The sequence below is a fragment of the Armigeres subalbatus genome, unplaced genomic scaffold (genome assembly GCF_024139115.2).
Source record: "Armigeres subalbatus isolate Guangzhou_Male unplaced genomic scaffold, GZ_Asu_2 Contig1259, whole genome shotgun sequence".
Classification (NCBI taxonomy): Eukaryota; Metazoa; Arthropoda; class Insecta; order Diptera; family Culicidae; genus Armigeres; species Armigeres subalbatus.
The window spans coordinates 227556-254432 of NW_026942022.1; the positions used below are offsets into that span (position 1 = coordinate 227556).

The 26877-nt window shown below is 43.0% G+C and overlaps 2 protein-coding genes across 5 annotated transcripts in view; one reads left to right on the top strand and one right to left on the bottom strand.

Moving 5' to 3' along the window:
• Nucleotides 1-26877, top strand: part of LOC134202548 (uncharacterized) — a 120706-nt gene that overhangs the window by 82762 nt on the left and 11067 nt on the right. For all 3 annotated transcript variants that reach the window (XM_062677555.1, XM_062677557.1, XM_062677556.1), the window contains exons 3-4: nucleotides 9768-11607; nucleotides 11684-11778. In XM_062677555.1, the coding sequence (XP_062533539.1) occupies nucleotides 9768-11607; nucleotides 11684-11778 (1935 nt within the window). The remainder of the gene's footprint in view (nucleotides 1-9767; nucleotides 11608-11683; nucleotides 11779-26877) is intronic.
• On the bottom strand, nucleotides 7329-9078 carry LOC134202540 (lysozyme c-1-like). 2 transcript variants are annotated; one of them, XM_062677546.1, is made up of 5 exons: nucleotides 8797-9078; nucleotides 8122-8355; nucleotides 7972-8060; nucleotides 7769-7832; nucleotides 7329-7620 (listed from the first exon to the last, which is right to left on the bottom strand). In XM_062677546.1, the coding sequence occupies exons 2-5, from the start codon at nucleotides 8255-8257 to the stop codon at nucleotides 7481-7483; spliced, it is 429 nt and encodes a 142-aa protein (XP_062533530.1). In that variant the 5' UTR covers nucleotides 8258-8355; nucleotides 8797-9078; the 3' UTR covers nucleotides 7329-7480. The 2 variants fall into 2 exon arrangements, with proteins under 2 accessions (XP_062533530.1, XP_062533531.1); XM_062677547.1 differs by having other exon boundaries at nucleotides 8943-8972.

The following is a 26877-nucleotide window of genomic DNA, read 5'->3' on the forward strand; positions in this document are numbered from 1 at the left end:
TGTCGGCGTAGCACCAACTTATAATTCGGAAGTCCGGACTTCCGAACCGAACTTTCTTCCGAAGTTTTATCTGTCAAACTAATGGATGCGTTGTTTAGCGCATCTTTAGGGGAATCCAGCGCACTACTTCCGAAGTTGGAAAAGTTGCCTGTATCTGGAGAAAAATCCAACTTCGGTATAAAAAGCGGTATAAATTTATTCCGGATACACAATACCTTCTTTAAAAGAACGCGTCTGCTCGGTATAAGGTGGATAGAAGGGTAATGCTTTCTTTAAATTGATGCGCCTCTCCGGCATAACTCGGAGGAAGAGGTATTGCCTTCTTTAAATGGTAGCGTCTTTCCATTATAAGGTAAAAGGAGGTGATAAAGGGTTCTTTAAAATAACCCGTCTGTTTGACATAAGGCGAAATAAGCAATAAGAGAGGGATAATGAATTCTTTGAATGAATGCGTATGCCCGGTATAAGGCGAAAAGAGTTGATAAAACCATATAAGAACGTATCTGCCAGGTATAAGGCGTAGGGAAGGGTAATAAATGCATGCGTTTGCCCGGTACAAAACGAAGGGAGGATATAATGCCATATTTAAATGAATACGTTTTCTCGGTATAAAGCGAAAGAAAGAAATAAAGTTTTATTCAAAAAAAGTCTATCCGTAACAAACTAAAGAGATGAGATAATCCCTTCATTATATCTGGCCCGTCTGTCAAGTATAATAAAGGATGTGTAAGGGGCAATTGAAATTTCGAAAACTACTTCTACATATTCTGGGAGGCCTTTCTTAGCAGTGAGGGAAGATGCGTGGCTACCAAGCAAGATTATGCTGAAGAAGGCTGGGTTCAACTGCTGGCCCGGTTGGGAAATTTATCGATGAAAATATTTCTCAACTTTTTTAGGCTACGTTGGAGGTCCTTTGTAGCTTAGTTGGTTAAAAGCACCAGTTTAGCGTACTGAGGCTCGTGGATTAGAGCCCGATGGAAGGAAAGTGGTTACCTCCAATAAATTTTCAAATCAAAACCACAGACAAACAGACGTAACAGCTAGAATAATTTTCTAAAAAATCCATCGCTCAACTCCTCTACCACCATCTTGCGAGCATGTTGCACGAAACAATGTTTCGTATGACATTGTCACCAGAAGGCGCTAGAGTGAAATGTCAAACTCGAAGGATTACGATGCTAGCGCCTCTAGTTGTGAAACGTGTAATCAATCAAATTCAAACTGGCCGTTAAGGCATGGTCGATGATATTTTCTCAAGTGTTACGTCTGTTTGTCTGTGTCAAAACCTTAAACCAACATGCAGCATTACCTCTCCCATTCATTTGAACATCTGCATTGGAACGCACATGTACGTTTTGTATCATTCATCCTTTTCTAGCTAATGTAAGTCTGACGATGTATCAACGCAACCATGAATCATGCACTCATCATAGACTCTACAATCGCCCCTTCTCCACTCTTGAGACTTAGTTAATAATAAAAATCATATATTGAGAAACATATTATATACGTTCCATATAAATGCACTCATTAATTAATATTTGTTATCCACTTGTTCAAACTCAATATACTTTAATTCATTTTTTTGTTTTGTTTTTAACCAAAACAATATGAATTCTTATATCCTGAATAAGGAAAACCTCATGAATTCTATTATTATTCATTCTTATCATTTAGTATTCACTCGAGCCGAGGCAAGTGCGAGGAACTGAGGTCAAAATACATATCTGTAGAGATACCAATTTGGTGGCATTGAATAAAATAGTACTAATTCATTTTATGATAAGTGAAGCCATTCCACTTAAACAACATATTCCACTATTCTTATACAACCACTAAAATTTATTTCGGAAGAATCAATTACAATCCAACGTAAACTAGTCTTAATCTTAAACGGAGAGTATTAAATATCATTCCAACATATATCAAACACAATCTACATAGATTACATCATTTAAAATACTATTCAAATTCATCTCAAAGTTGAAATTAAAACAACAAACTTTGCTTAGAGTTCGAATCGAAAGTATTTCGTTAGCGATAATTTTACATGAAACCATAACAATTAATTGCATATTATTCGGCAACTCGGCCGTACGAAAACCATTTTTTGTTAACCTTCTGGGACTCGCTTGGTCCTGGACCGCTCACACAGTCCCGCTTCTGTTGTGAACGAGAAGCGTGCTTTTTTCGTAGGTGTTGGACTTTTTACAACGGCGCGAGTCCCCGAAGGTTAAATATCTTGGCTGTGCATATGTACAGCACATGTTTCGAAATGGTTTTCTTCTATCGGCCTCGATAGCGGAAAATCACCAGCATCAGTGGCGATCGTCGGTGTCGGTTAAAACTTTTTCGCTTATTCGTCAGTGATAAGGAAAGAGTGATCATCACTTGATTAGTGCTAGAAAATCCGGCAAACAGCTCACGATGTCCGCATCTTGTTTGAAACCATCATGTCCCATAACACAATCCTCTACTTCTGATTATGTCAGTCAAGGAATAAAAATTTTATTCTTTGATAACAGATAACAGTTATAAGTTATAGCAGTTGGCAACGATGATTTTTCAAAATGGTTATCAGCTTTACTAAATATAATATCTTTGTCATTATTTGAAAATAATAATAATTTATCTTCTCCATTCAGCTCGGTCCATGGCTGCACGTCGCCAGCCAGCCAGTCTGCAAATCGTCCTCCACTAGATCGATTCACCTTGCTCGCTGTGTACCTCGCCTTCTTGTTCCCGTCGGATCGTTGTCGAGAACCATTTTCACCGAATTCTTGTCCGACTTCTGGCTACGATCCCGGCCCACCGCAGTCTTCCGATTATCGCGGTGTGAACGATGGATGGTTCTCCCAACAGCTGATGCAACTCGTGATTCATTCGCCTCCTCCACGTACCGTTCGCCATCTGCACCCCACCATAGATGGTACGCAGCACTTTCCGTTCGAAAACTCCCAGTGCGCGTTGGTCCTCCAAGAGCATTGTCCAGGTTTCGTGTCCGTAGAGTAGTCCTTAAAGAACTAATAAGCGTTTTGTAGATAGTCAGTTTGGTATGGCGGAGAACTCTATTAGATCGGAGCGTTTTGCGGAGTCCAAAGTACGTACGATTTCTTACCATGATGCGTCTCCGATTTTCTCTGCTGGTATCGTTATCAAAGGTCACCAGCAGGGATTGAATCCTAAAGAGAAAGAGCAAGTCTCTCACTTATCATCTCTGTATACATATACGATATGTAGCATAGCGCGAGAAACTTTTTTCGCAAGTTGTCATGATAGGGAACTGATTCGAGATGTTATACCCCATGATAAATTTCTTTTAGAAAGCTCCAGATGTGGGGAGCACTGGCTCTGATGATGCATTTCAACTTGTTCTACACAGCTGTGCAGTAACCAACACGAAAGGAGCAAAAATAAAGCGAGAATCATCATTTTTCTGTGAGGGCTGCCTATCCGATTCTCTTTTCTCGCACTTGTATACAAGTTTGATAAATTTGTTATCATGGCTTGTTATGATTCGGAACAGTTTTTGCCTCTCTTTTATCGTTGTTCGTTATGGGAGACTGGGTAGACTTGATCCCCTTTTCTGATTTTCAATGTATCACAGCCAAAAATAAACAAACATACGCGATTTCCACACAGACTCTCCAAGAAATATAGTATTTAACATTACTGATGCATGACAGTCCTTAAATTATTGTTGTTTTTGATACACAATCGACTTTTTGGATTGCTGTCAGAAATCGACTTTCAAAATATTCGGGGGAAATTGATCCCTCTCCAATAACTTGCTTTGATAAAATTAGAAAGGTACCCTCAGATTTTTTAAATATTTTTCCTTCAAAATGCGCGTGATTTTCGAACTGCTGTGCGTATGAACGTATGAACGATTTTTGTTATTGAATTCGACAGCACATGCAATTTTAAAATTTGGGAAGACTTTCTACGATATCTACGCAATAAATAATTTTTCCTGACAATCCTTCATCAAATCTGTCAAATGTACAAAAAAATAGAAGCCTGAGAGCAGATTTATATTTTTTTGAATTTTTTCGCCAAATTTTTGTATGGGTGACTAAGGGGGTATCAAGTGTCCCCATATTGAGGCAATAACTTCAAATCCAAATATCCTAAAACTTTGATGGAATGTTGACTTTTCTATCAGTACAGATCAATAAGCATATTTATGGCTTTGTGCTGTGAAAAAATGAAAGCATTTAGTCATTATTATCAAAAGTTGTTCAAATTTTGCGTGGCAAAAAAAAATCTTTTGGAAGGTCAAAACATACAAACCTCCCTGCAGAATAAATAAGTTTGTCAATCCAAAAAATAACTCGGCACATAAACGTCATTTGTCTACACAGAAAAAATAAAGAACCTAAAAAAAAAGTTTAAAGAACTCAACTTTGAGTACGAAGTTCAAATTTTTAACTCAATATTAGGTAGTTTTCTCACTCCCTCTCATGAATGTTATTATAAACAATGAGAGCTGCATCGACCCAACGTGTGCTGTTCCGTGGAAGAAGCCAAATTTGAGTTGTTTTCACCATAGTCTCGAGTGAGTGAAAATAACATAAATTTGAGTTGGTGAAACTTCATAGTGGGTGAAAATTCAACACGGGAGTAAAGGCAAAGTACTCACCGGATTTTTTTGCATTTTACTTATTTTTGGCTTCTTCCACGCAAGGTCGGATTTGACGAAGCGGGCTTGGTAGTCATATGGCTACTGCTTCTGCCTCATACGCAGGAGGTCGTGGGTTCAATCCCAGGTCCGTTCCATTCTCCTACTTTGTATCTTCCTCTATATTCCTCATGTTCTAGCAATCGCTAGAACTGGAAATGGACTTTAATACCGTTTCCAGTTTTATTCCTATACCTTCAACTTGAGTATTCTAACAGTAATCTGCTAGAATTGGAAATGAACTATAGAGCTCGTTTTCTACATCCAATTAGAAATTCCATCAGTTACCTTCTCCTATCTATCACATTGGCAGCTCGTTAACCAAGACGGACCTCTGCCTCTCCAACCTAACCCAGAAATTCCAACAAATTCCGCATGAACTCGTGGCAAGTGCAGAGGTATATTCGGCTTGCAGTGGGCGAGTGATTGCATCATCATTTCCTCGCCCTTCCCTACATTGACTTGCATTCTGACGTGGCAGGCGCCAGTATGACCTAACAAATGAGATCACCAGTACTTGTACATTGAAGATGTGTGCTAGTCCCAAGCAAACATCTGTTGGTTCCCTGTGCAAGAACAGCTGATCTGGTCATAATGGAGTACACTGAAAACCAAAACTACCCAAAAGTGGGTTGTTTGCACTCAAAACCGTGGTGTGGGCCAATAACCCAAATTTGAGTAAAATGACTTTTCTGGCACTAGGTAGTTTGCCTTCCCATGTAAACAATTTACCCAAAGCTGAGTTTAATTTATCCAAAGCGGACCTAGATCAACCCAAAATAGAGAATATTGAATTTACTCAAATTTGAGTTATTGGGCTGAGCAACCTCGGTGAGGTGTTTGCATCTTGCTCTAGTTTTGAAAGCAATCATGGGAAAGAAAGGGAAAACTACCCAAATTTGGGTAAATTTTTTCTGCGATATTCTCAATAGTGCGTATAATGAACTCAAAGTTTGTGTTGATTTATCTGTCCGTGTAGCAACTACGAGCAGTCAATCAAGCTCAAGCTCAAGCTCAAGCTCTTCCACGCAAGGTCGGATTTGAGTGAAAGGAACCGTCAAGTGAGTTGTTTCGCGGTTCCGTGTAGAGGATCTGTACTAAAAAAATACGCTAGAACAAAACTACTTTAGTTCTCGATAAAACAGGGGGTGATCAAGTCTCCCCGGGGATCAAGTCTACCCACCTTCCCCTATCTATCGAGAGCGATTTCTGCAAACCCTGGTCATCAGTTAGCCCAAGTACACGAATTCTTCAACCACCTGGATTGCGTCACCATTAATACAAACTCGTGGTAGGTGGATTTCGTTGTTCTCTATTGAGCCTTTTCCTATCATGTATTTCGTCTTCGACGTGTCTGACTATCTACACAACGCTAATTCGACCGGTAGTCCTCTACGGACTCAAGACTTGGACGATGCTCGTGGAGGACCAATGCACAGTTGGGGGTTTCGAAAGGAAAGTGCTGCGTACTATCTATGGTAGGATGAAGATGGCGGACGGTCTGAGGAGAAGACGAAGGAACCACGAGTTGCATCAGCTGTTGGAAGAACCAGTCGTCTTTCACACCTCAAAAATCGGACGACTGCTCTCCAAACTGTTTACCTCACAATGAAATAGTAGGCTCGCGCTTCGCTCGCTCTCTTTGATGTCAATCAGTTCATGTGGTAGTTTGATTAAAGTAAGTGACAAGAAGAAGAATTGGAGGCGTAAAATCAAACTGTGACTTGTCAGAGCTCACGAGTTTGTCAGTAAAACATATTTTGTTAGAATACCTACTTGCTCACAGAAGAACATTAAACATCGCACTCTGCTAATTGAATCGATTTTAGGTTTGAATTCATATGAGTGACAATTTCGAAGCCTGAGCAGAATATTATCTGATCTATAGAACCTCTCGAAACATGGACAGGGGCATGTACAATAAACGCTGTAGTAAGAGAGACATTGTCCACATCTCAAGCCATGTTTGGACGTTTGTTTGATGATATGATCCAGTGTGATCTAATTCAATGAAACACCGAAAACAAATGCATAATAGGGAGTGAGTGCTAGTAATGGACCCCGCGCATATAATAGACCCCCTGAACAAAATCCCAAATTAAACGCTGGAATCGACTATTTTCTGCAAACTTCCGTCGGATGGAGTTGCTTCATGTAACAAGACAGCAGTTCCATACATTTGTTATGGACTGGGAAGTAGGAATTAAATTAAATTAACTAATTTGTAAATGCACATACGCCAGAGCATCCATTACTAGCACACAAAGAGGGGTCCATAATAGGCATCAGGAACATGTGGAATGTAACATGTAAATCAAATGGGGGAACCATTATACGCATATAAACAAACCCGACGTTGCGTATTATGGACTCGGTGGTGGCCATGATAGGCATGCTAGCTACATTATTTTAAAATGCTTTCTTTATTGGTAAAAATGAATGTTTTGGCAAGTTTTATGTACGAAACACGATGCTGGTACCTACCTGTTGCTTGTCATCTGTTGCAGCAGAACTACAATTTATAAAGAGGCTCGTTCTAGCGGAGTAAGTGAAGTAAATTTTAGTCGGTCAGGGTCCATTACTAGCACTCACTCCCTAAATTGGCGGTGATTAAATAAAGAGGAAGAAATGTGTTTTCTTGAATCATGTATTCCACACTCGATTATTTCAACTTTTATCATCGACGGACACTGAACTATTCCTACATTCCACTTGAGACTCATCTTGGACAAATATTTACCTCCCACCGTTATCCGCTGGAACAGCCCTCGCTCCAATTGTGTCCATAATGCCGCGTCCTCACTTCCAACACATTGAGATGTCCGGCAGGGCTTTCTGTTTGCACTTGTTGACCCAACCCTTCCAGTAGGAGAAACCTTGATCTTTGTGTATCTGCTTGGCACACTCAATGTCATCGGTAATATCATCGGTTAGGAATGCTGCGCCCCGTGAATGAATAAATCACAAAGAAAAAAACAGTAAGCAATTAATGCTCTTAATGGTGATCGTTTCGGGGAAATAATCAGCAGGTGATCTGGGCAAATTTTGGTTCGGTTCAGCAAAATGCACGATGCACGGGGGACTCACCTTCACAGTTTTTGTTGCATTTGCCACCTTTGCGTCCCACGCGACACCACTCCTTACTGTTGATCTGTTATCGAAAGAAAAAACGACATTATTAAATATAGAATGTTTCGAATCTTGATTCAAATCACTTCGACCAGAATAAAATAACAGATTTATAACTGTTGGTATGCCATAGTATCAACATTTTGGGACGACGTTCTTACCTGAAAGATTCCATAACTACTAGTGAGGTTGTCCAAGGTAACCTTTTTCGACGTATCGGCGCCACTTTCGGCATTAACCATGCAGATCCCTTCGGACAAAATTCGATAAGTCCATTTAATACCTACGGATGGTCAAATAAACCCACTTACAGTTGGAAATTAGCGTCCTTGATATTTGTTGATTATCCAGCAGCTTTGCCAATGCACATTTCTGGAAAACTTTGCCATCGGTAGGATACAAGCAAGCCGCAAACAGCAAACAACTTAATACAGATAGATTTCTCATCTTGTTAAATCCTCCTCACAGCGGGAAGTAGTTTCGCAGACTGTTTGGCTATTCGCTTTATTATCGCGATAATTAGCCGGAGCTTCGCCTAAATCACCCTGGAGGAGCCATGATTAATGACAGACGCCTCTCTGATCGTTTGTATGCGAATTACCCCCAATAGTGCGGTGGACAATTACTTGTTATAACAGTCAAGATGTCTGACTGATTGGGCAAATGAACATTCCATGAATAGTTTAATAGCAGAGATTGTAGAATTAGAGATCCTTTTATTTTTTGGATTCAATTTTTGAAATTGATGGACAGAACACTAAAATTACGCTTCGACCAAGTTTTAGTATAGTGAAAATCTAATTCACCGCAGTACTGAGGAAACAACTGTACATATGTGCAGCAATTACGATTACGACACAATTCACCCCATTGACCCAAAGTCCGGACCAGGCTCTAAGATTCACAACACTTTGTGCATCTGCATATATGTATATTGTATAATTGTATTTAGTTGATCAAGTGTTATTATTTCAGAGAATTCCGACTTATGATAAGCCTTTTTCGCAGAACCGGTGAAGGATTGGCATCGTTGCATTTTTATACTAAGATTATATTTAGCTTTTCAGAGGAAAGAAATCACTTATCACTTGTTTTGAATATTCAAACTTCGAATGCTACGATTATTCGTTACCACAGAAGAATGCGGTCGGACCACTACCGACTCTGGACTAGACTAAACTGAGCGGGATGATTTTAGCGCGCATCGATCGCGATCTTTAATCTGACGAGGTGAGCTGAACCGTGTTTGCTTGTAATAAAACGAAACGCTGTATCCCGTGTTCGTAGCTAATAAATCCAATTGAGAAATCTTGAATGGCAAATTTTGGAGTGCTGTCAATTGATCAACACTACGCGAGTTTTTTGTAATAACTTCATAGACTTTATAGCATTTAGCATGTGTTTTCGCTGCATACATGCTCGTTCCTTACGCTTTGTAATGACGGCTCGAAACTACATGAAATATGCTATAATAATAATGATCGCGTCCCTTGCAATCCACATTCATATGGGGTCGATTTATGATAATACGAAATTCATAAACTACTGTAGTTCCTACTTATGCAGTTTTTTTGTTAACCCTTCACAACACAAACGATCACGTATTCCCAAATCGCATTGATTAGGAACATCTTTCGTGGGGTTGTGAATCTGCGTAGAACGCAATATTTCGAAGAAATCGGTATTCTTAGACAGAAGTCATGCTATTTCTATTTATTCCCTGCCTTTCTGTAATATGCAATATTCCCAAACAATTTTAATTAGAAATACAAATCATCAAGAAGTCAATTAACGACTAAAACCAAGTTATCAAAACTTGGTTCTACTCAAAAACATTTATTCTGATATTTCCGGTTTAATTTTTCTATACAAATTCAATCTCAATATTTTTTTATTATTGCAAATTTTAATTAAATTTTAAAATCGTTTTTCCATTTTATATTTCTCATTCTTTTAGATTTCACATCATCATAAGTCTAGTCCTATTGCAGTCGATCGGCTCATCCTGCGGAGCTGAGTTCATGACAGCAGGAATTGCCGGCGGAGGCCCGCGTATTTCGATCAACACCCCTCAGAAGGACCAAAGCTTTGCCTCGTTTCCCAGCACCGAGTCTACAGTACTTAGGATAGTTCCCACCGAAATTGTAGTCATCAATAACAACACTAGTGATAGTAGCATTAGCAGTAGTAGCACATCTAACCAAAGAACCACAAGTCCCCAAACCATTAACCAAGTCAACGCCAGAGAAGCATTCGGAGTGACGTGGAGTACGTTGAAATACGTAAACAAAGCAGGATATGGTAAGAAAAGAATCGACAAGAAATCCTCTCAAGTTACCCAAGCGGTAGATTTGGGCGACTGGCATTGCCCAAATATAACACAAAACATAAACCTGGAATGCGGATGTGATATGCCTCACACATTACGATGCCGAGGAGACCTGCACGGGTTGGAGCTGATTGCCGATGGTTTGAAAGCTTCCCCTTATTCAGTCTCACTATTGGACTGCACACTGAAGAACGTCACGGTAATAAGCGACGCAAACATTTTTGAAGGCGTCTCATTACAAGGTCTAGTAATATCTTCCGGTGAGATCAAACGAGTGAACCGACTGGCCTTTGCTGGGATTAAGACTCCATTACAAGCATTAGGGTTACCAAACAACGCCTTGACTGTTGTCCCGATGCAGTCACTTGCGTCTTTGCCTCAACTGGATCGCCTAGACCTTTCGAACAATAAGATCAAGTCTATACAAAGTACAGATTTCATTTCAATTCCAAAGCTATCGTACTTGGAAATGAGTGAAAATCAAATTTCATCGCTCGCTCCGAAAAGCTTCATGTCAGTTCGAAACTTGATCCACCTCAAGCTAAACGGCAACCGACTCGGTGAATCACCAGAAACTATGAAAGCTTTGGAGTCCTGCTTTAACCTCAGAGAGCTCGATCTTAGATCCAACACTATTAGAGGCCCACTGAAAAACACCACCCTCCCGATCATCAAGGGCCTCGAAATCCTGAACCTTGACAAAAACTCAATCACCAGCATACAAAACGGCGCTCTGGAAGGACTGGCGTATCTCCAGATGCTTTCCATTCGCCACAACCAGATTGACGTCCTTCAAGACCACGCCTTCTCCGGTTTGGCATCGCTCCAAGTCTTGGATTTAGGCCACAACGGCATTGTTGCCATATCCGGATCGTCTTTGAAACACCTTCCTCGGCTAATCGTTCTCGATCTCACGCACAACTTCCTCCGAGCGCTGACCTCGGACATCGTAGCACCCTTACCATCGCTCAAAGAACTCCGTCTCGATGGAAACGATATCTCCATCATCGCCCAAAACGCCCTATACAACGCATCTTCCCTACACAGCCTGTCGCTTGAGAACAACCCTCTGGCGTGCGATTGCTCAATGAAGCCCTTCGTCGAGTGGCTTTCGACGTCGAGGATTGCTTCGCAGGACGTGTTGGGTGCGGTTTGTGCCACGCCACCACATCTGGAAGGAGCTTCGCTGCTTCAAATTGAAACCGATTCGATGAACTGCAACGGCAATGGTGGTGATAGGGAGAAGACTGACGAGAGCACGTTCAAGACAATCGAGGTAATGCTGAAGCTGAAGAATAATATGTCCTACATCAGAGAGATCAGTTCGGATGTGCAGCTTCGGGGCGTTAATTTTACCGATGAGAGCGACGTTTTTCTGCACTGGAGTATGCACACGGACGAATATTCATGTCGGTTTGTGTACGTGTTTCATGATGACGATCCGGAGAATATTTTGTTTAACTCAGAGGTGAGTAATATTGTGTTTACGGAGATTACTTGAGATTAAACTAAATTTTGGTTTAATCATTTTATTTATGTTTTAGGTATCCTGCAATCAATTACCAGAAGCGGCCAACGCTACGGATTATGTATTTTTGACAAAACTGATAGGAGCATATGATCTCCAGAGCGATCTAAGGTCAGTGTTGGTTAGACTAATTTAATTTAGTGTGTAGTAACTAAATTCTATCCTCTTCAGATACTTATCTATAGTGAATAATAAAAATCTCTTCTGTTGAGTTTTCCGTATTTATAAAAAAAAAACTTCAGTATATGTACTGAAATGTATTTCAGTATATGTACTTAAAAGTTGTTGTATCGCTCCACAATAGTGGCCAAAATTACCAAAAGGCCAATTTTTGATTAGGGCGTGAAAAATGTGATGAATACACAGTTTATAACCTATATTGTAATAATCAGGACGGTTTTTTTTAAGATTTTTAAGGGAGGCTGGGGGTGGTCAAACTGGCCTAGCTTTGTCATATTTTCGTCTCAAAACGAGCATATTTAAATATATGTAGTTACAAAGCCCTTAAACAGATCTATGTAATAGGCTTGATAATGTAATAATAGCTAAGTCCAGAATTTAGTTTTTAGTAGTTTTGTAAAAGCATATTTTACGCAATATTTAACGAACAAAACAGTTTGGTACCCCACAGTACCCCGCAGTAAAACATCATGCACTACACTGTTGAACTCTTAAGTTTGAGGAACATGACGTCAAAATCGTCGGAACGTCAAAATCGTCATCAGTTCGCACAGGTAGGAAGGCAGGAAATTTTTAGACCGGTCATCGGACCGGATAGTCTGCATACCGTATTTGATGATAACGGCCAACTATGCATAAATTTTGCAGCCTCCCGCGGAATGGTAGTCCGAAGCACTCTCTTTCCCCGCAAGAATATCCACAAGGCCACATGGAAATCACCTAATCAAGAAACGGAAAACCAAATCGACCACGTTCTAATCGACGGTAAATTCTTCTCCGACATCACGAAAGTACACAATTACAGCAGTGCGATTATTGAATCCGACCACTACCTCGTTGCAGTATGTCTGCGCTCAAAACTCTCGATGGTGTACAAGGTACAAGGAGGATGTTTTGCTGCAGGAGTGGATGGAAGGTGTCGCGTGTCCATTCTACAAAAAGGGCGATAAGCTGGATTGTTGCAACAGCCGCGCAATCACACTGCTGTACGCCGCCTACAAGGTACTCTCCCAAATTTTAGGCTGCCGACTAACACCAATCCTAAGAGAGTTCGTGGGGCAGTACCAGGTGGGATTAATGGGTGAACGCTGTCCCACAGACCAGGTGCTCAGGTTCCGTACGTCAGGTATTGCTGAAATGCAATCGATTACAATCGATTGGAACTAGCTATGGCAGCTAATGCACGAAAACGGATTACCGGATAAACTGGCGACGATGGATCGGGTGATGTGCGTAGTTCGATTTTCACGAAGTCCGTCCAGTAATTTGGTTTCACCGACGACATTGATATTATGGCACGTAATTTTGAGAAGATGGAGGAAGCCTATATCATGCTGAAAAGCGAAGCTAAACGGATAGGACTAGTCATCAACACGTCGAAGACAAAGTACATGATAGGAAGAGGCTCAAGAGAAGACAATGTGAGCCACCCATCGAGAGTTTGCATCGGTGGTGACGAAATCGAGGTGGTAGAAAAATTCATGAACTTGGGCTCACTGATGACCTCCGATAACGATACCAGCAGAGAAATTCGGAGACGCATCATGGCAGGCAATCGTACGTACTTTGGACTCCGCAAAACGCTCCGATCAAATAGAGTTCGCCGACGTACCAAACTTACTATCGACAAAACGCTTATAAGACCGGTAGTTCTCTACGGACACGAGACCTGGGCGTACTGCTGCGTACCATCTATGGTGGGGTGCAGATGGCAGACGGTACGTGGAGGAGGCGAATGAGCCACTAGTTGCATCAGCTGTTGGGAGAACCATCCATCGCTCACACCGCTAAATCGGAGGACTGCGGTGGGCCGGATACATAGCCAGAATGTCGGACAGTACTTCGTTGAAAATAGTTCTCGACAACGATCCGATGGTAATCTATCCGGAGAAAGATCACTACATTTTGACTTGACTTCAATGAGGTGGACTGAGATCGAGATTTCGATGAAGATTCCAGCAGTCTTCGATATGGCGTATTGGGATAAAATTTTTAACATCGTCAGCGTAGATAAGAATAAATACACCTTCCAGAAAGCATGGCAGTTCATTCATAATAATGATGAAGAGTAAAATTCCCAAATGGCAGTCGAGTAATACGAGCACAGATAGGATGAGGATTAGGGTGTCCCAAAAAATCGATGTTCGAAAAATCATGGTGCTCAACCCTGAAATGAAAGATATACCTGTCTGGATAATTTTTGTAGAACAAACCGAATTTCTAAAAACCGTTTAGAAGTCGCGCCAGTTCGATTTTTTAAATGTTAGTATTTTTTAGGTAAAAAATCAAATATTGGGTCCTTTCACAATTTTTTTCAGGGTCACCTATTCGTTTTATTTTTTTTTATTTTTCTGTTGATCTTTGCCCATATTCTCCATGAATTAGTTTTTCGTATTGTGCGTTTTTACAGTCTGCAGAACTTTTTAAATATCGAAAAATACACATTTTTTTGACGAATTTTCGCAGTTACTTCATCCTAACACAAAAAATGTTTTTTTCTCGTTCGGAAAAACTTAAATACTACAAAGAGCTATTTATAACGAGTATTTTCATAAAAAAATATCCAAGAAATGTTGGTCTGGGGCTGAGATATTGCAGTTTTAGTAAATAGTCAAAAAGTGTACAAATTCGATACTTTTTCTTTACATGTTATAATTTCATCAAGATTGCACCAATATTTTAATTTAAATTAAAAAAAAATCAAAAGCAAATAAATGGGAATATTTTCTAGGTAACATAGCTTTTCTTTCGGATGGAGTTGGTTACCTGAATTACAGGATTTTGTCGGAGTATATGGATGGAGCCAGTTATAAAATGATATCACACCCAACAGTTAATAAGTAGCAATATACAAGTATGATCTCTTTATTAGTTTTGATTCAATCATAGGATGCTTTTCACGGCATACAAAAAACAAGGCAGGCTCAGCACGTATGTAAACAATTAGTTTGAACGTAAACATGTGTCGTCACTACTATCTTCGCACAAGCTGAACTGAGACGATGCTCTACGGTCTCAGCATGCTTACTTTTGAACTCTAACATGTGGCTTTAAAATATGCGTCACTCTTGATGTGTCATTTTTACGTTTTTACTTTACGTTTATTCCGTTTTTTTTTTCAATATCTCAAGTGAACTCATGGAAAAGCTGTCGAACTGATACGACGAAACAAATTGTTTGACTGTCATATGACATATCAAAAGCATCACGGTATACCGACAACAAGGTAGGCTCGTAAGAAAAGTGACACTTCAAGAGTGACGCAAATTTTAACGCGACATATTAGAGTACAGAAGTAAGCATGCTGAGACCGTAGAGCATCGTCTCAGTTCAGCTTGTGCGAAGATAGTAGTGACGACACATGTTTACGTTCAAACTGAATGTTTACATACGTGCTGAGCCTGCCTTGTTTTTTGTATGCCGCGAAAAGCATCCTATGATTGAATCAAAACTAATAAAGAGATCATACTTGTATATTGCTACTTATTAACTGTTGGGTGTGATATCATTTTATAACTGGCTCCATCCATATACTCCGACAAAATCCTGTAATTCAGGTAACCAACTCCATCGGAAAGAAAAGCTATGTTACCTAGAAAATATTCCCATTTATTAGCTTTTGAATTTTTTTTAATTTAAATTAAAATATTGGTGCAATCTTGATGAAATTATAACATGTAAAGAAAAAGTATCGAATTTGTACACTTTATGACTATTTACTAAAACTGCAATATCTCAGCCCCAGAACAACATTTCTTGGATATTTTTTTATGAAAATACTCGTTATAAATAGCTCTTTGTAGTATCATAGTTTTTCCGAACGAGAAAAAAATATTTTTTGTGTTCGGATGAAGTAACTGCGAAAATTCGTCAAAAAAATTGTATTTTTCGATATTTAAAAAGTTCTGCAGACTGTAAAAACGCACAATACCAAAAACTAATTCATGGAGAATATGGGCAAAAATCCACAGAAAAATGAAAAAATATAAAACGAATGGGTGACCCTGAAAAAAAATTGTGAAAGGACCCAATATTTGATTTTTTACCTAAAAAAAGTTCATTTTTCAAAAATCGATCTGGCGCGACCTCTAAACGGTTTTTTAGAAATTCGGTTTGTTCTACAAAAATTATCCAGACAGGTATATCTTTCATTTCAGGGTTGAGCACCATGACTTTTCGAACATCGATTTTTTTTGGGACACCCTAATGAGGATACAAACACAGACCATTTCATTTTTATTATATTGGAAAAAAGATAAAGGAATTTTTCATACGCATGCTGGAATTGGCGTTTGTCAGCCAGAGAGTTTTCAAGGAACCGTTTCAATGGAACAGCATCATGAAGAATCAAGTATACCGTAGGGCATCGAAATCCGTACACTTAAGCACCTTAGTATAAGAAAAAGTCATTAGAAAATAGGAATCGAATGTAAATAAAACGTTTTTTAATGACATAGAAGCATGAGGGCTTCTACTTTTGAAGTGTTTCACATTGACAAAACTACAAAAAACATGATAAAATAATGAATAAAATCAACTACTCCTGACTCGAAATCCGTCCACCGTGGACGGATTTTGAATCATAGGATCAAAATCCGTACAGCTATTTTTTAACTAAATATTTAAATTCAAACAGTCTGATTGACTAAACTACCACTGTAAATAGTTCGATACGCACCTTGAAAAGCGATCCCTTCGATTTGTATTCCGCTTATCTTATGTAATGATTCGCAATTAGCAATGAAACACAGTTACTTTTGGTGCAATAATACTCTACCCGAAAACAAAATGGCGGCAAAAACTCCGCGTTTGGTGGGTGGCGATTTGCTTTTGATTTTTGTTGTTTTAATTTCAAAGCCTTCTTTCCATTGCTATGCCCTAAAAGCTTACTGCTAAGTATCTGAACAGGATAAGATAAATTATTTCTACATTAATTACCTTAAACCCCCTTAAATTTATTGATATCTCATGAGGTGGACGGATTTCGGTACTGTACGGATTTCGGTCCCGCACGGTAGACGTTGATAAAATATTTTGACGGCTTCGTCGATGTTGTATTCATCAAAACAATCTTCTTGGGAAGATCGTCGACTGGCAGTCGACTGCAGAAATACCTAGATGTGTTCAGCGAAGCAAAATCGTATTGTCCAAAATCGAAAATTAACTGGTCTAAAGCATCCAAACCGTCGCGATTCTTCTCAACTTCAAATTTCATCGCGAAAGGTGTGTGATGATGATCAATTCTTAATAGCGCCGACGGTGGTTCTAATAGTTCAATTAATGAATCCCTCTCCAGGAACTTGCTTTGATAAAATTAGAATGGTGCCCTTATATTTTTTAAATATTTTTCCTTCAAAATACGCAGAATTTTCAAATTGCTGTGCGTGTACATGAACGATTTTTGTAATTGATTTCGACAGCACATGCAATTTTAAAATTTGGGGAGACTTGATCTATCTACTACGCAATAAATATTTGTTTCCTGCCAACCCTTCATCAAATCTGTCATATCTACAAAAAATTAGAAGCCTGAGAACAGATTTATATTGTTTTGAATTTTTCCGCCAAATTTGTGTACACGGAAGAAAAAAAGTACCCAAAATTGAGTACTTTTAAACTTACTTTTGAGTTATTTTTTCTCTTCGCTTTCATCCACTCTTTCTTTTGTTGTCAAAAACAAAAGAGCCAAACAATCCAACGACGCCAGTTCAATACGGGAAGCCAATTTTGAGTTTTATTACCTCGACCTCAGGTATTGAGTGAATTAAACTTAAATTTGGGTCAATAAATTTTCCGTTGGGTACTTTTTTAACATGGGAGTAAAGGCAAACTACTTCGACCCTACTTACTCAATTTTGGCTTCCCGTACGGATGTTCGAGGTTGGGTGAATTAAACTCACTATTGGGTAGTTTATTTCTTCCGTGTATGGGTGACTAATGGAGGATCAAGTGTCTCCATATTGAGGCAATAACTTCAAATCCAAATATCCTTAAAACTTTGATGGTATATTGACATTTTCATCGGTGTAAAAACGAAGGCATTTGGTCATTGTTATGAAAGGTTGTTCAAATTTTTCGTGGCCAATAAAAAAATTATTAGGATGGTCAAAACATACAAACCGCCCTGCAAAATAAATAAGGTTTTCAATCCAAAAAATAACTCACCACATAAAGGTCATTTGTCTCGAGCAGCGGTTCTCAACTTTTTTCTTGAGAGGTACCCCTTCGCAGTTTTGCATCAATTGGGGTACTCCTATTTTTTGGGGATTTCGACAGCGAACATTAAACAAATCGATTGATTGCATTATTGTTTTGCTTAATTTTTAATACCTACACCTGTGTTCAAAGTAGGGTTCCTATAAACACGGGTGGCGCAACTGCTGCTGTCGCTGAGCGATTGTCGATGCGACCCGTACGCTTCCATATCAACGGCGACAGAGTCGCATCGCCATCGTGTATTTAGCGGCGGGGACTGTCTTTGGTACGGGGTAGCCAGGTTTGATATGCTATGATTTGCTCCTCAATGACCGATTGAGTTGAGGTTTGGGATCGAAGCGTATTGGATGTGAACTGCAGATATGTTAAAAGTGTCATTTTTTTCTAACGAGTGGCCTCTGAGTCTGATTGTTTGGATTATGACATACTGGCCAATCCAAATGTCATGTCCTACTATTCGTATTATTTATATAACACGCCACTACATAATGTGACTCAGAACCTAACAAACTGCTATTATTTTGAACAGTTTGACCAGGTGTGTGATTTTTTGGCAGGTGGATCGAGGGGTTTAATACTTGGTGTATGTGTGCTTGTCGGGGAGCAGGTTTGTGGCTTGTCAATGTTGGATATTTTATATGGGAGTCGGTCTCTGCTGCTATTATTCTGAACACAGGTATACCTGTAACTTGTATGAAGCTTATCGCTTACTTATATAGGGTAACCACAGCTTCTATCGGCGCCATGTACATTTTATTGTCATATCTACACAAATAAGTTTTCTCAATACATTTTAAATTATAATTTGTTTATTCTAGAATTTAAGGAACTGATTCAAGCCGACTTCATATGCAATTACTTTTTTGAACGGATATGACGGATCGTATAAGCCTGTTAACAACATCTGTCGCTAAAAACAAAAGATAAAAATATCGGTCGCTCCTCTTAATACATTCCCAATATTTTGATTTCTTTATTTTATTTTATTTTTTATTAAAAAAATGTTTTCTGGTTTTCTATCGACAAAGCAGGAATATTTCGTTCATCTATTTCCAGGCTATTTGGTTGAAGGTCTCATTATAACTTTCCAGTTTTAAATCCATAAATCTTTTTACAGTTTTCCACAGCATCTGTAAAATTTCTATACAGTCAAACCTCCATGAGTCGTTGTTCTATGACTCGATATCGGCTCATGGAAGCCATTATTCTATACTGAAAAATATTTTCTGGGTAACAAAGAGCTTTCCAAATATTTTCTATTCCACATCTCGATATTTCCATGATGGTCCCTTCAATGTCGTCTCATGGAGGTTTGACTGTATTCGTATAATACACATTGCATTTTTTTCTAATAATTAAAGTAAAACTAAAAAGAACGTTCTGTTTCAAGCATGCTTATCTATTCTGTATTTATAAATTCTTTGAATAGTTCGTTATTATAAATGACGACATACGTTAGCATTAATATCCTGATCAAAATTATTAAAAGCATGTTTTTTTATCTTTTTAAAGTTGCATGAATCGCATCACTTACCAAGGTGAATCCTGATCTGTGCAACTACTTACCCCATCCAACTAGCGTAAATCCATCCTGTGACAACTGTGGAGATGCAGAGGTGATCTCGGTCTCTAGTAACAACAGATGTCACACCAACTTTTCCTTCCTATCCCAGATGACCGTAAGGACGTGGCCGGCGCCGTTATTGATCTATTAATTACTGAGCTCTCGACCTATGCACATTGAGTTTGGTGAGCTAATCCCAAGCCCCAACTGTTGGTTCCCTGTGCAATTTCGATTGCTCTGATCAATCACGGAGTAGCAACTACGAATTGTGCGGTCATCAAGCTCAAGCTCAAGCAATTGGGGTACCCCTATTTTTTGCTGTAAATGAAAATTTGTGTAACTCATAAGATATATGAAAAATGGAAATGAAAATTAACAGGGTATAGGGGAACTGTCCCGATCTCCATCTCACTGAACATTTTTCGCTTAACTTTTCAAAAGGACCTAAGTAACATTGTTTTCATGATTTAATTTGAATAGCGCAATCAACAGAAAATCATGAAAGCTTTTGATTGCAGTACTCAAATTAATTCATGAAAAAAATGTTACCTAGGTCCTTTTGAAAAGTTAAGCGAGTTTTATACATCTCATCGCGAAACCAAGAAATACAGGAGCAATTCCGTTGCTTCTTTTGTAAAAATGCGTGCTCACTGCTGAAAAAAATACTAAAATAAGAAACAAATAAAATTGTTTTCCATGGCTTTGTTTTTGATGGGATGAATATCGGAACCTCCGGGCCTCTTGAAAGGAGGCTTCCTGGCTTCTTGAAATAAGGCTTCTGAGCCACTTGAAAAAAGGCATATCTTGGCCACTTGAAAAGAGGCTTCTGGGCCTCTTGAAAGGAGGCTGCTGGCCTTTTTGAAAGGAGGCTTCCAGGTCTCTTGAAAGGAGGCTTCCGGGCCTCTTGAAATGAGGCCTCCGGGCCTCTTGAAAGGAGGCCTCCGGGCCTCTTGAAAGGAGGCTTCCGGGTCTCTTGAAAGGAGGCTTCCGGGCCTCTTGAAAGGAGGCTTCCGGGCCTCTTGAAAGGAGGCTTCCGGGCCTCTTGAAAGGAGGCTTCCGGGCCTCTTGAAAGGAGGCTTCGGGCCTCTTGAAAGGAGGCCTGGCCTCTTGAAAGGAGGCTCTGGGCCTCTTGAAAGGAGGCTTCTGGCCTCTTGAAAGGAGGCTTCGGGCCTCTTGAAAGGAGGCTTCCGGGCCTCTTGAAAGGAGGCTTCTGGGCCTCTTGAAAGGAGGCTTCCGGGCCTCTTGAAAGGAGGCTTCTGGGCCTCTTGAAAGGAGGCTTCGGGCCTCTTGAAAGGAGGCTTCGGGCCTCTTGAAAGGAGGCTTCTGGGCCTCTTGAAAGGAGGCTTCTGGGCCTCTTGAAAGGAGGCTTCCATGCCTCTTGAAAGGAGGCTTCCGAGCCTCTTGAAAGGAGGCTTCCAGGCCTCTTGAAAGGAGGCTTCCTGGGCCTCTTGAAAGGAGGCTCTGAGCCTCTTGAAAGGAGGCTTGAGGCCTCTTGAAAGGAGGCTTCCGAGCCTCTTGAAAGGAGGCTTCTGAGCCTCTTGAAAGGAGGCTTCTGAGCCTCTTGAAAGGAGGCTTCCTGAGCCTCTTGAAAGGAGGCTTCTGAGCCTCTTGAAAGGAGGCTCTGAGCCTCTTGAAAGGAGGCTTCCGAGCCTCTTGAAAGGAGGCTTCCGAGCCTCTTGAAAGGAGGCTTCCGAGCCTCTTGAAAGGAGGCTTCCGAGCCTCTTGAAAGGAGGCTTCCGAGCCTCTTGAAAGGACCCAAGCAACCAGAAGTTCGGATAAGAAGGGCTATTTTGGCTTAATCAGCTCTCATTTTAAGTAATTTTTGTATGGTGGGAGCGTAAAAGTGAACTTCGAAGTTTCGTTAAGGATGCTTGGAACTTGATGTGAACCATAGTGAACCAATTAGTTCAGTTAAGAGTAAAATTAAGTTAAATCTAAACTTCTGGTTGCTTGGGAGGCTTCTGGCCTCTTGAAAGGAGGCTTCTGGGCCTCTTGAAAGGAGGCTTCTGGCCTCTTGAAAGGAGGCTTCGGGCCTCTTAAAAGGAGGCTTCTGGCCTCTTAAAAGGAGGCTTCCGGCCTCTTGAAAGGAGGCTTCGGGCCTCTTGAAAGGAGGCTTCCTGGCCTCTTGAAAGGAGGCTTCTGGGCCTCTTGAAAGGAGGCTTCCGGGCCTCTTGAAAGGAGGCTTCCTGGCCTCTTGAAAGGAGGCTTCGGGCCTCTTGAAAGGAGGCTTCCGGGCCTCTTGAAAGGAGGCTTCGGACCTCTTCAAAGAAGGCTTTCGAGCCTCTTGAAAGGAGGCTTCCAAGACGCTTGAAAAGAGGCTTCTAAGACGCTTGAAAGAAGGTTTCCGGGGCTCTTGAAAGGAGGCTTCCGAGCCTCTTGAAAGGAAACTTCCGAGCCGCTTGAAAGGAGGCTTCCAAGCCTCTTGAAAGGAGGCTTCCAGCTTCTTGAAAGGAGGCTTCCGAGCTTCTTGAAAGGAGGCTTCCTGGCCTCTTGAAAGGAGGCTTCGGGCCTCTTGAAAGGAGGCTTCCGGGCCTCTTGAAAGGAGGCTTCCGGGCCTCTTGAAAGGAGGCTTCCTGGGCCTCTTGAAAGGAGGCTTCCTGGCCTCTTGAAAGGAGGCTTCTGGGCCTCTTGAAAGGAGGCTTCCTGGCCTCTTGAAAGGAGGCTTCCTGGCCTCTTGAAAGGAGGCTTCGGGCCTCTTGAAAGGAGGCTTCTGGCCTCTTGAAAGGAGGCTTCAGGCCTCTTGAAAGGAGGCTTCTGGCCTCTTGAAAGGAGGCTTCTGGGCCTCTTGAAAGGAGGCTTCCGGGCCTCTTGAAAGGAGGCTTCTGGCCTCTTGAAAGGAGGCTTCCTGGCCTCTTGAAAGGAGGCTTTCGGCCTCTTGAAAGGAGGCTTCCGGGCCTCTTGAAAGGAGGCTTCTGGGCCTCTTGAAAGGAGGCTTCCGGGCCTCTTGAAAGGAGGCTTCCTGGCCTCTTGAAAGGAGGCTTCCTGGCCTCTTGAAAGGAGGCTTCAGGCCTCTTGAAAGGAGGCTCTGGGCCTTTTGAAAGGAGGCTCCGGGCCTCTTGAAAGGAGGCTTCCGGGCCTCTTGAAAGGAGGCTTCCTGGCCTCTTGAAAGGAGGCTTCCTGGCCTCTTGAAAGGAGGCTTCCTGGGCCTCTTGAAAGGAGGCTTCCTGGCCTCTTGAAAGGAGGCTTCGGGCCTCTTGAAAGGAGGCTTCCTGGCCTCTTGAAAGGAGGCTTCTGGCCTCTTGAATGGAGGCTTCCTGGCCTCTTGAAAGGAGGCTTCCGGGCCTCTTGAAAGGAGGCTTCTGGCCTCTTGAAAGGAGGCTTCTGGCCTCTTGAAAGGAGGCTTCCTGGCCTCTTGAAAGGAGGCTCTGGCCTCTTGAAAGGAGGCTTCTGGCCTCTTGAAAGGAGGCTTCTGAGCCTCTTGAAAGGAGGCTTCTGGCCTCTTGAAAGGAGGCCTGGCCTCTTGAAAGGAGGCTTCCGGGCCTCTTGAAAGGAGGCTTCCTGGCCTCTTGAAAGGAGGCTTCTGGGCCTCTTGAAAGGAGGCTTCCAGGCCTCATGAAAGGAGGCTTCCTGGCCTCTTGAAAGGAGGCTTCCGGGCCTCTTGAAAGGAGGCTTCGGGCCTCTTGAAAGGAGGTTTCTGGCCTCTTGAAAGGAGGCTTCTGGCCTCTTGAAAGGAGGCTTCCTGGCCTCTTGAAAGGAGGCTTCCTGGCCTCTTGAAAGGAGGCTTCTGGCCTCTTGAAAGGAGGCTTCTGAGCCTCTTGAAAGGAGGCTTCCAGGCCTCTTGAAAGGAGGCTTCTGAGCCTCTTGAAAGGAGGCTTCTGAGCCTCTTGAAAGGAGGCTTCTGAGCCTCTTGAAAGGAGGCTTCTGAGCCTCTTGAAAGGAGGCTTCTGAGCCTCTTGAAAGGAGGCTTCCGAGCCTCTTGAAAGGAGGCTTCCTGAGCCTCTTGAAAGGAGGCTTCCTGAGCCTCTTGAAAGGAGGCTTCCTGAGCCTCTTGAAAGGAGGCTTCTGGACCTCTTGAAAGGACCCAAGCAACCAGAAGTTCGGATAAGAAGGGCTATTTTGGCTTAATCAGCTCTCATTTTAAGTAATTTTTTGTATGGTGGGAGCGTAAAAGTGAACTTTAAAGTTTCGTTAAGGATACTTGGAACTTGATGTGAACCATAGTGAACCAATTAGTTCGGTGAAGAGTAAAATTAAGTTAAATCTAAACTTCTGGTTGCTTGGGGAGGCTTCCGGGCTTCCGGTCCTCTTGAAAAGAGGCTTCCGGGCCTCTTGAAAGGAGGCTTCCGGGCCTCTTGAAAGGAGGCTTCCGGGCCTCTTGAAAGGAGGCTTCCGGGCCTCTTGAAAGGAGGCTTCCGGGCCTCTTGAAAGGAGGCTTCCGGGCCTCTTGAAAGGAGGCTTCTGGCCTCTTGAAAGGAGGCTTCTGGCCTCTTGAAAGGAGGCTTCTGGCCTCTTGAAAGGAGGCTTCCGGGCCTCTTGAAAGGAGGCTTCTGGCCTCTTGGAAGGAGGCTTCCTGGCCTCTTGAAAGGAAGCTTCAAGGCCTCTTGAAAGGAAATTTTCAGGCCTCTTGAAAGGAGGCTTCCGGGCCTCTTGAAAGGAGGCTTCCTGGCCTCTTAACAGGAGGCTTCTGGCCTCTTGAAAGGAGGCTTCCTGGCCTCTTGAAAGGAGGCTTCGGCCTCTTGAATGGAGGCTTCCTGGCCTCTTGAATGGAGGCTTCAGGCCTCTTGAAAGGAGGCCTGGGCCTCTTGAAAGGAGGCTTCTGGCCTCTTGAAAGGAGGCTCTGGCCTCTTGAAAGGAGGCTTCTGGCCTCTTGAAAGGAGGCTTCCAGGCCTCTTGAAAGGAGGCTTCGGGCCTCTTGAAAGGAGGCTTCTGAGCCTCTTGAAAGGAGGCTTCTGAGCCTCTTGAAAGGAGGCTTCTGGCCTCTTGAAAGGAGGCTTCCGGGCCTCTTGAAAGGAGGCTCTGGGCCTCTTGAAAGGAGGCTTCCTGGCCTCTTGAAAGGAGGCTTCTGGCCTCTTGAAAGGAGGCTTCCTGCCTCTTGAAAGGAGGCTTCCAGGCCTCTTGAAAGGAGGCTTCTGGCCTCTTGAAAGGAGGCCTGGGCCTCTTGAAAGGAGGCTTCCGGGCCTCTTGAAAGGAGGCTTCTGGCCTCTTGAAAGGAGGCCTGGGCCTCTTGAAAGGAGGCTTCCTGGCCTCTTGAAAGGAGGCTTCCTGGCCTCTTGAAAGGAGGCTTCCTGGCCTCTTGAAAGGAGGCTTTCGGGCCTCTTGAAAGGAGGCTCTGGGCCTCTTGAAAGGAGGCTTCCTGGGCCTCTTGAAAGGAGGCCTGGGCCTCTTGAAAGGAGGCTTCTGGCCTCTTGAAAGGAGGCTTCTGGCCTCTTGAAAGGAGGCTTCCTGGCCTCTTGAAAGGAGGCTTCCTGGCCTCTTGAAAGGAGGCTCTGGCCTCTTGAAAGGAGGCTTCCGGGCCTCTTGAAAGGAGGCTTCCTGGTCTCTTGAAAGGAGGCTTCCTGGCCTCTTGAAAGGAGGCTTCCTGGCCTCTTGAAAGGAGGCTTCCTGGCCTCTTGAAAGGAGGCTTCCTGGCCTCTTGAAAGGAGGCTTCCAGGCCTCTTGAAAGGAGGCTTCCTGGCCTCTTGAAAGGAGGCTTCCGGGCCTCTTGAAAGGAGGCTTCCGGGCCTCTTGAAAGGAGGCTTCCTGGCCTCTTGAAAGGAGGCTTCCGGGCCTCTTGAAAGGAGGCTTCCTGGCCTCTTGAAAGGAGGCTTCCTGGCCTCTTGAAAGGAGGCTTCCTGGCCTCTTGAAAGGAGGCTTCCGGGCCTCTTGAAAGGAGGCTTCCTGGCCTCTTGAAAGGAAGCTTCCTGGCCTCTTGAAAGGAGGCTCTGGGCCTCTTGAAAGGAGGCTCTGGCCTCTTGAAAGGAGGCTTCCTGGCCTCTTGAAAGGAGGCTCTGGCCTCTTGAAAGGAGGCTTCTGGGCCTCTTGAAAGGAGGCTTCTGGCCTCTTGAAAGGAGGCTTCCTGGCCTCTTGAAAGGAGGCCTGGGCCTCTTGAAAGGAGGCTTCCTGGCCTCTTGAAAGAAGGCTTCCTGGCCTCTTGAAAGAAGGCTTCCTGGCCTCTTGAAAGGAGGCTTTCGGGCCTCTTGAAAGGAGGCTTTCGGGCCTCTTGAAAGGAGGCTTTCGGGCCTCTTGAAAGGAGGCTTTCGGGCCTCTTGAAAGGAGGCTTCCTGGCCTCTTGAAAGGAGGCTTCCGGGCCTCTTGAAAGGAGGCTTCCGGGCCTCTTGAAAGGAGGCTTCCGGGCCTCTTGAAAGGAGGCTTCCGGGCCTCTTGAAAGGAGGCTTCCGGGTGGGTCTCTTGAAAGCCGACTTCCGGGCCTCTTAAAATAAGGCTTCCGGTCAACTTGAAAGGAGGCTTCCGGACTCTTGAAAGGAGGCTTTCGGGCCTTTTGAAAGAAGGCTTTCGGGCCTCTTGCATGGAGGCTTCCTGGCCTCTTGAATGGAGGCTTCCTGGCCTCTTGGAAGGAAGCTTTCGGGCCTCTTGAAAGGAGGCTTCCGGGCCTCTTGAAAGGAGGCTTCCGGCCTCTTGAAAGGAGGCTTCTGGGCCTCTTGAAAGGAGGCTTCTGGGCCTCTTGAAAGGAGGCTTCCTGGCCTCTTGAAAGGAGGCTTCTGGGCCTCTTGAAAGGAGGCTTCTGAGCCTCTTGAAAGGAGGCTTCCGGGCCTCTTGAAAGGAGGCTTCCGGGCCTCTTGAAAGGAGGCTTCTGGCCTCTTGAAAGGAGGCTTCCGGGCCTCTTGAAAGGAGGCTTCCGGGCCTCTTGAAAGGAGGCTTCTGGCCTCTTGAAAGGAGGCTTCCTGGCCTCTTGAAAGGAGGCTTCCTGGCCTCTTGAAAGGAGGCTTCCGGGCCTCTTGAAAGGAGGCTTCTGGCCTCTTGAAAGGAGGCTTCTGGCCTCTTGAAAGGAGGCTTCGGGCCTCTTGAAAGGAGGCTTCGGGCCTCTTGAAAGGAGGCTTCTGAGCCTCTTGAAAGGAGGCTTCTGAGCCTCTTGAAAGGAGGCTTCCTGAGCCTCTTGAAAGGAGGCTTCTGAGCCTCTTGAAAGGAGGCTCTGAGCCTCTTGAAAGGAGGCTTCTGAGCCTCTTGAAAGGAGGCTTCTGAGCCTCTTGAAAGGAGGCTTCTGAGCCTCTTGAAAGGAGGCTTCTGAGCCTCTTGAAAGGAGGCTTCCGAGCCTCTTGAAAGGAGGCTTCCGAGCCTCTTGAAAGGAGGCTTCCGGACCTCTTGAAAGGACC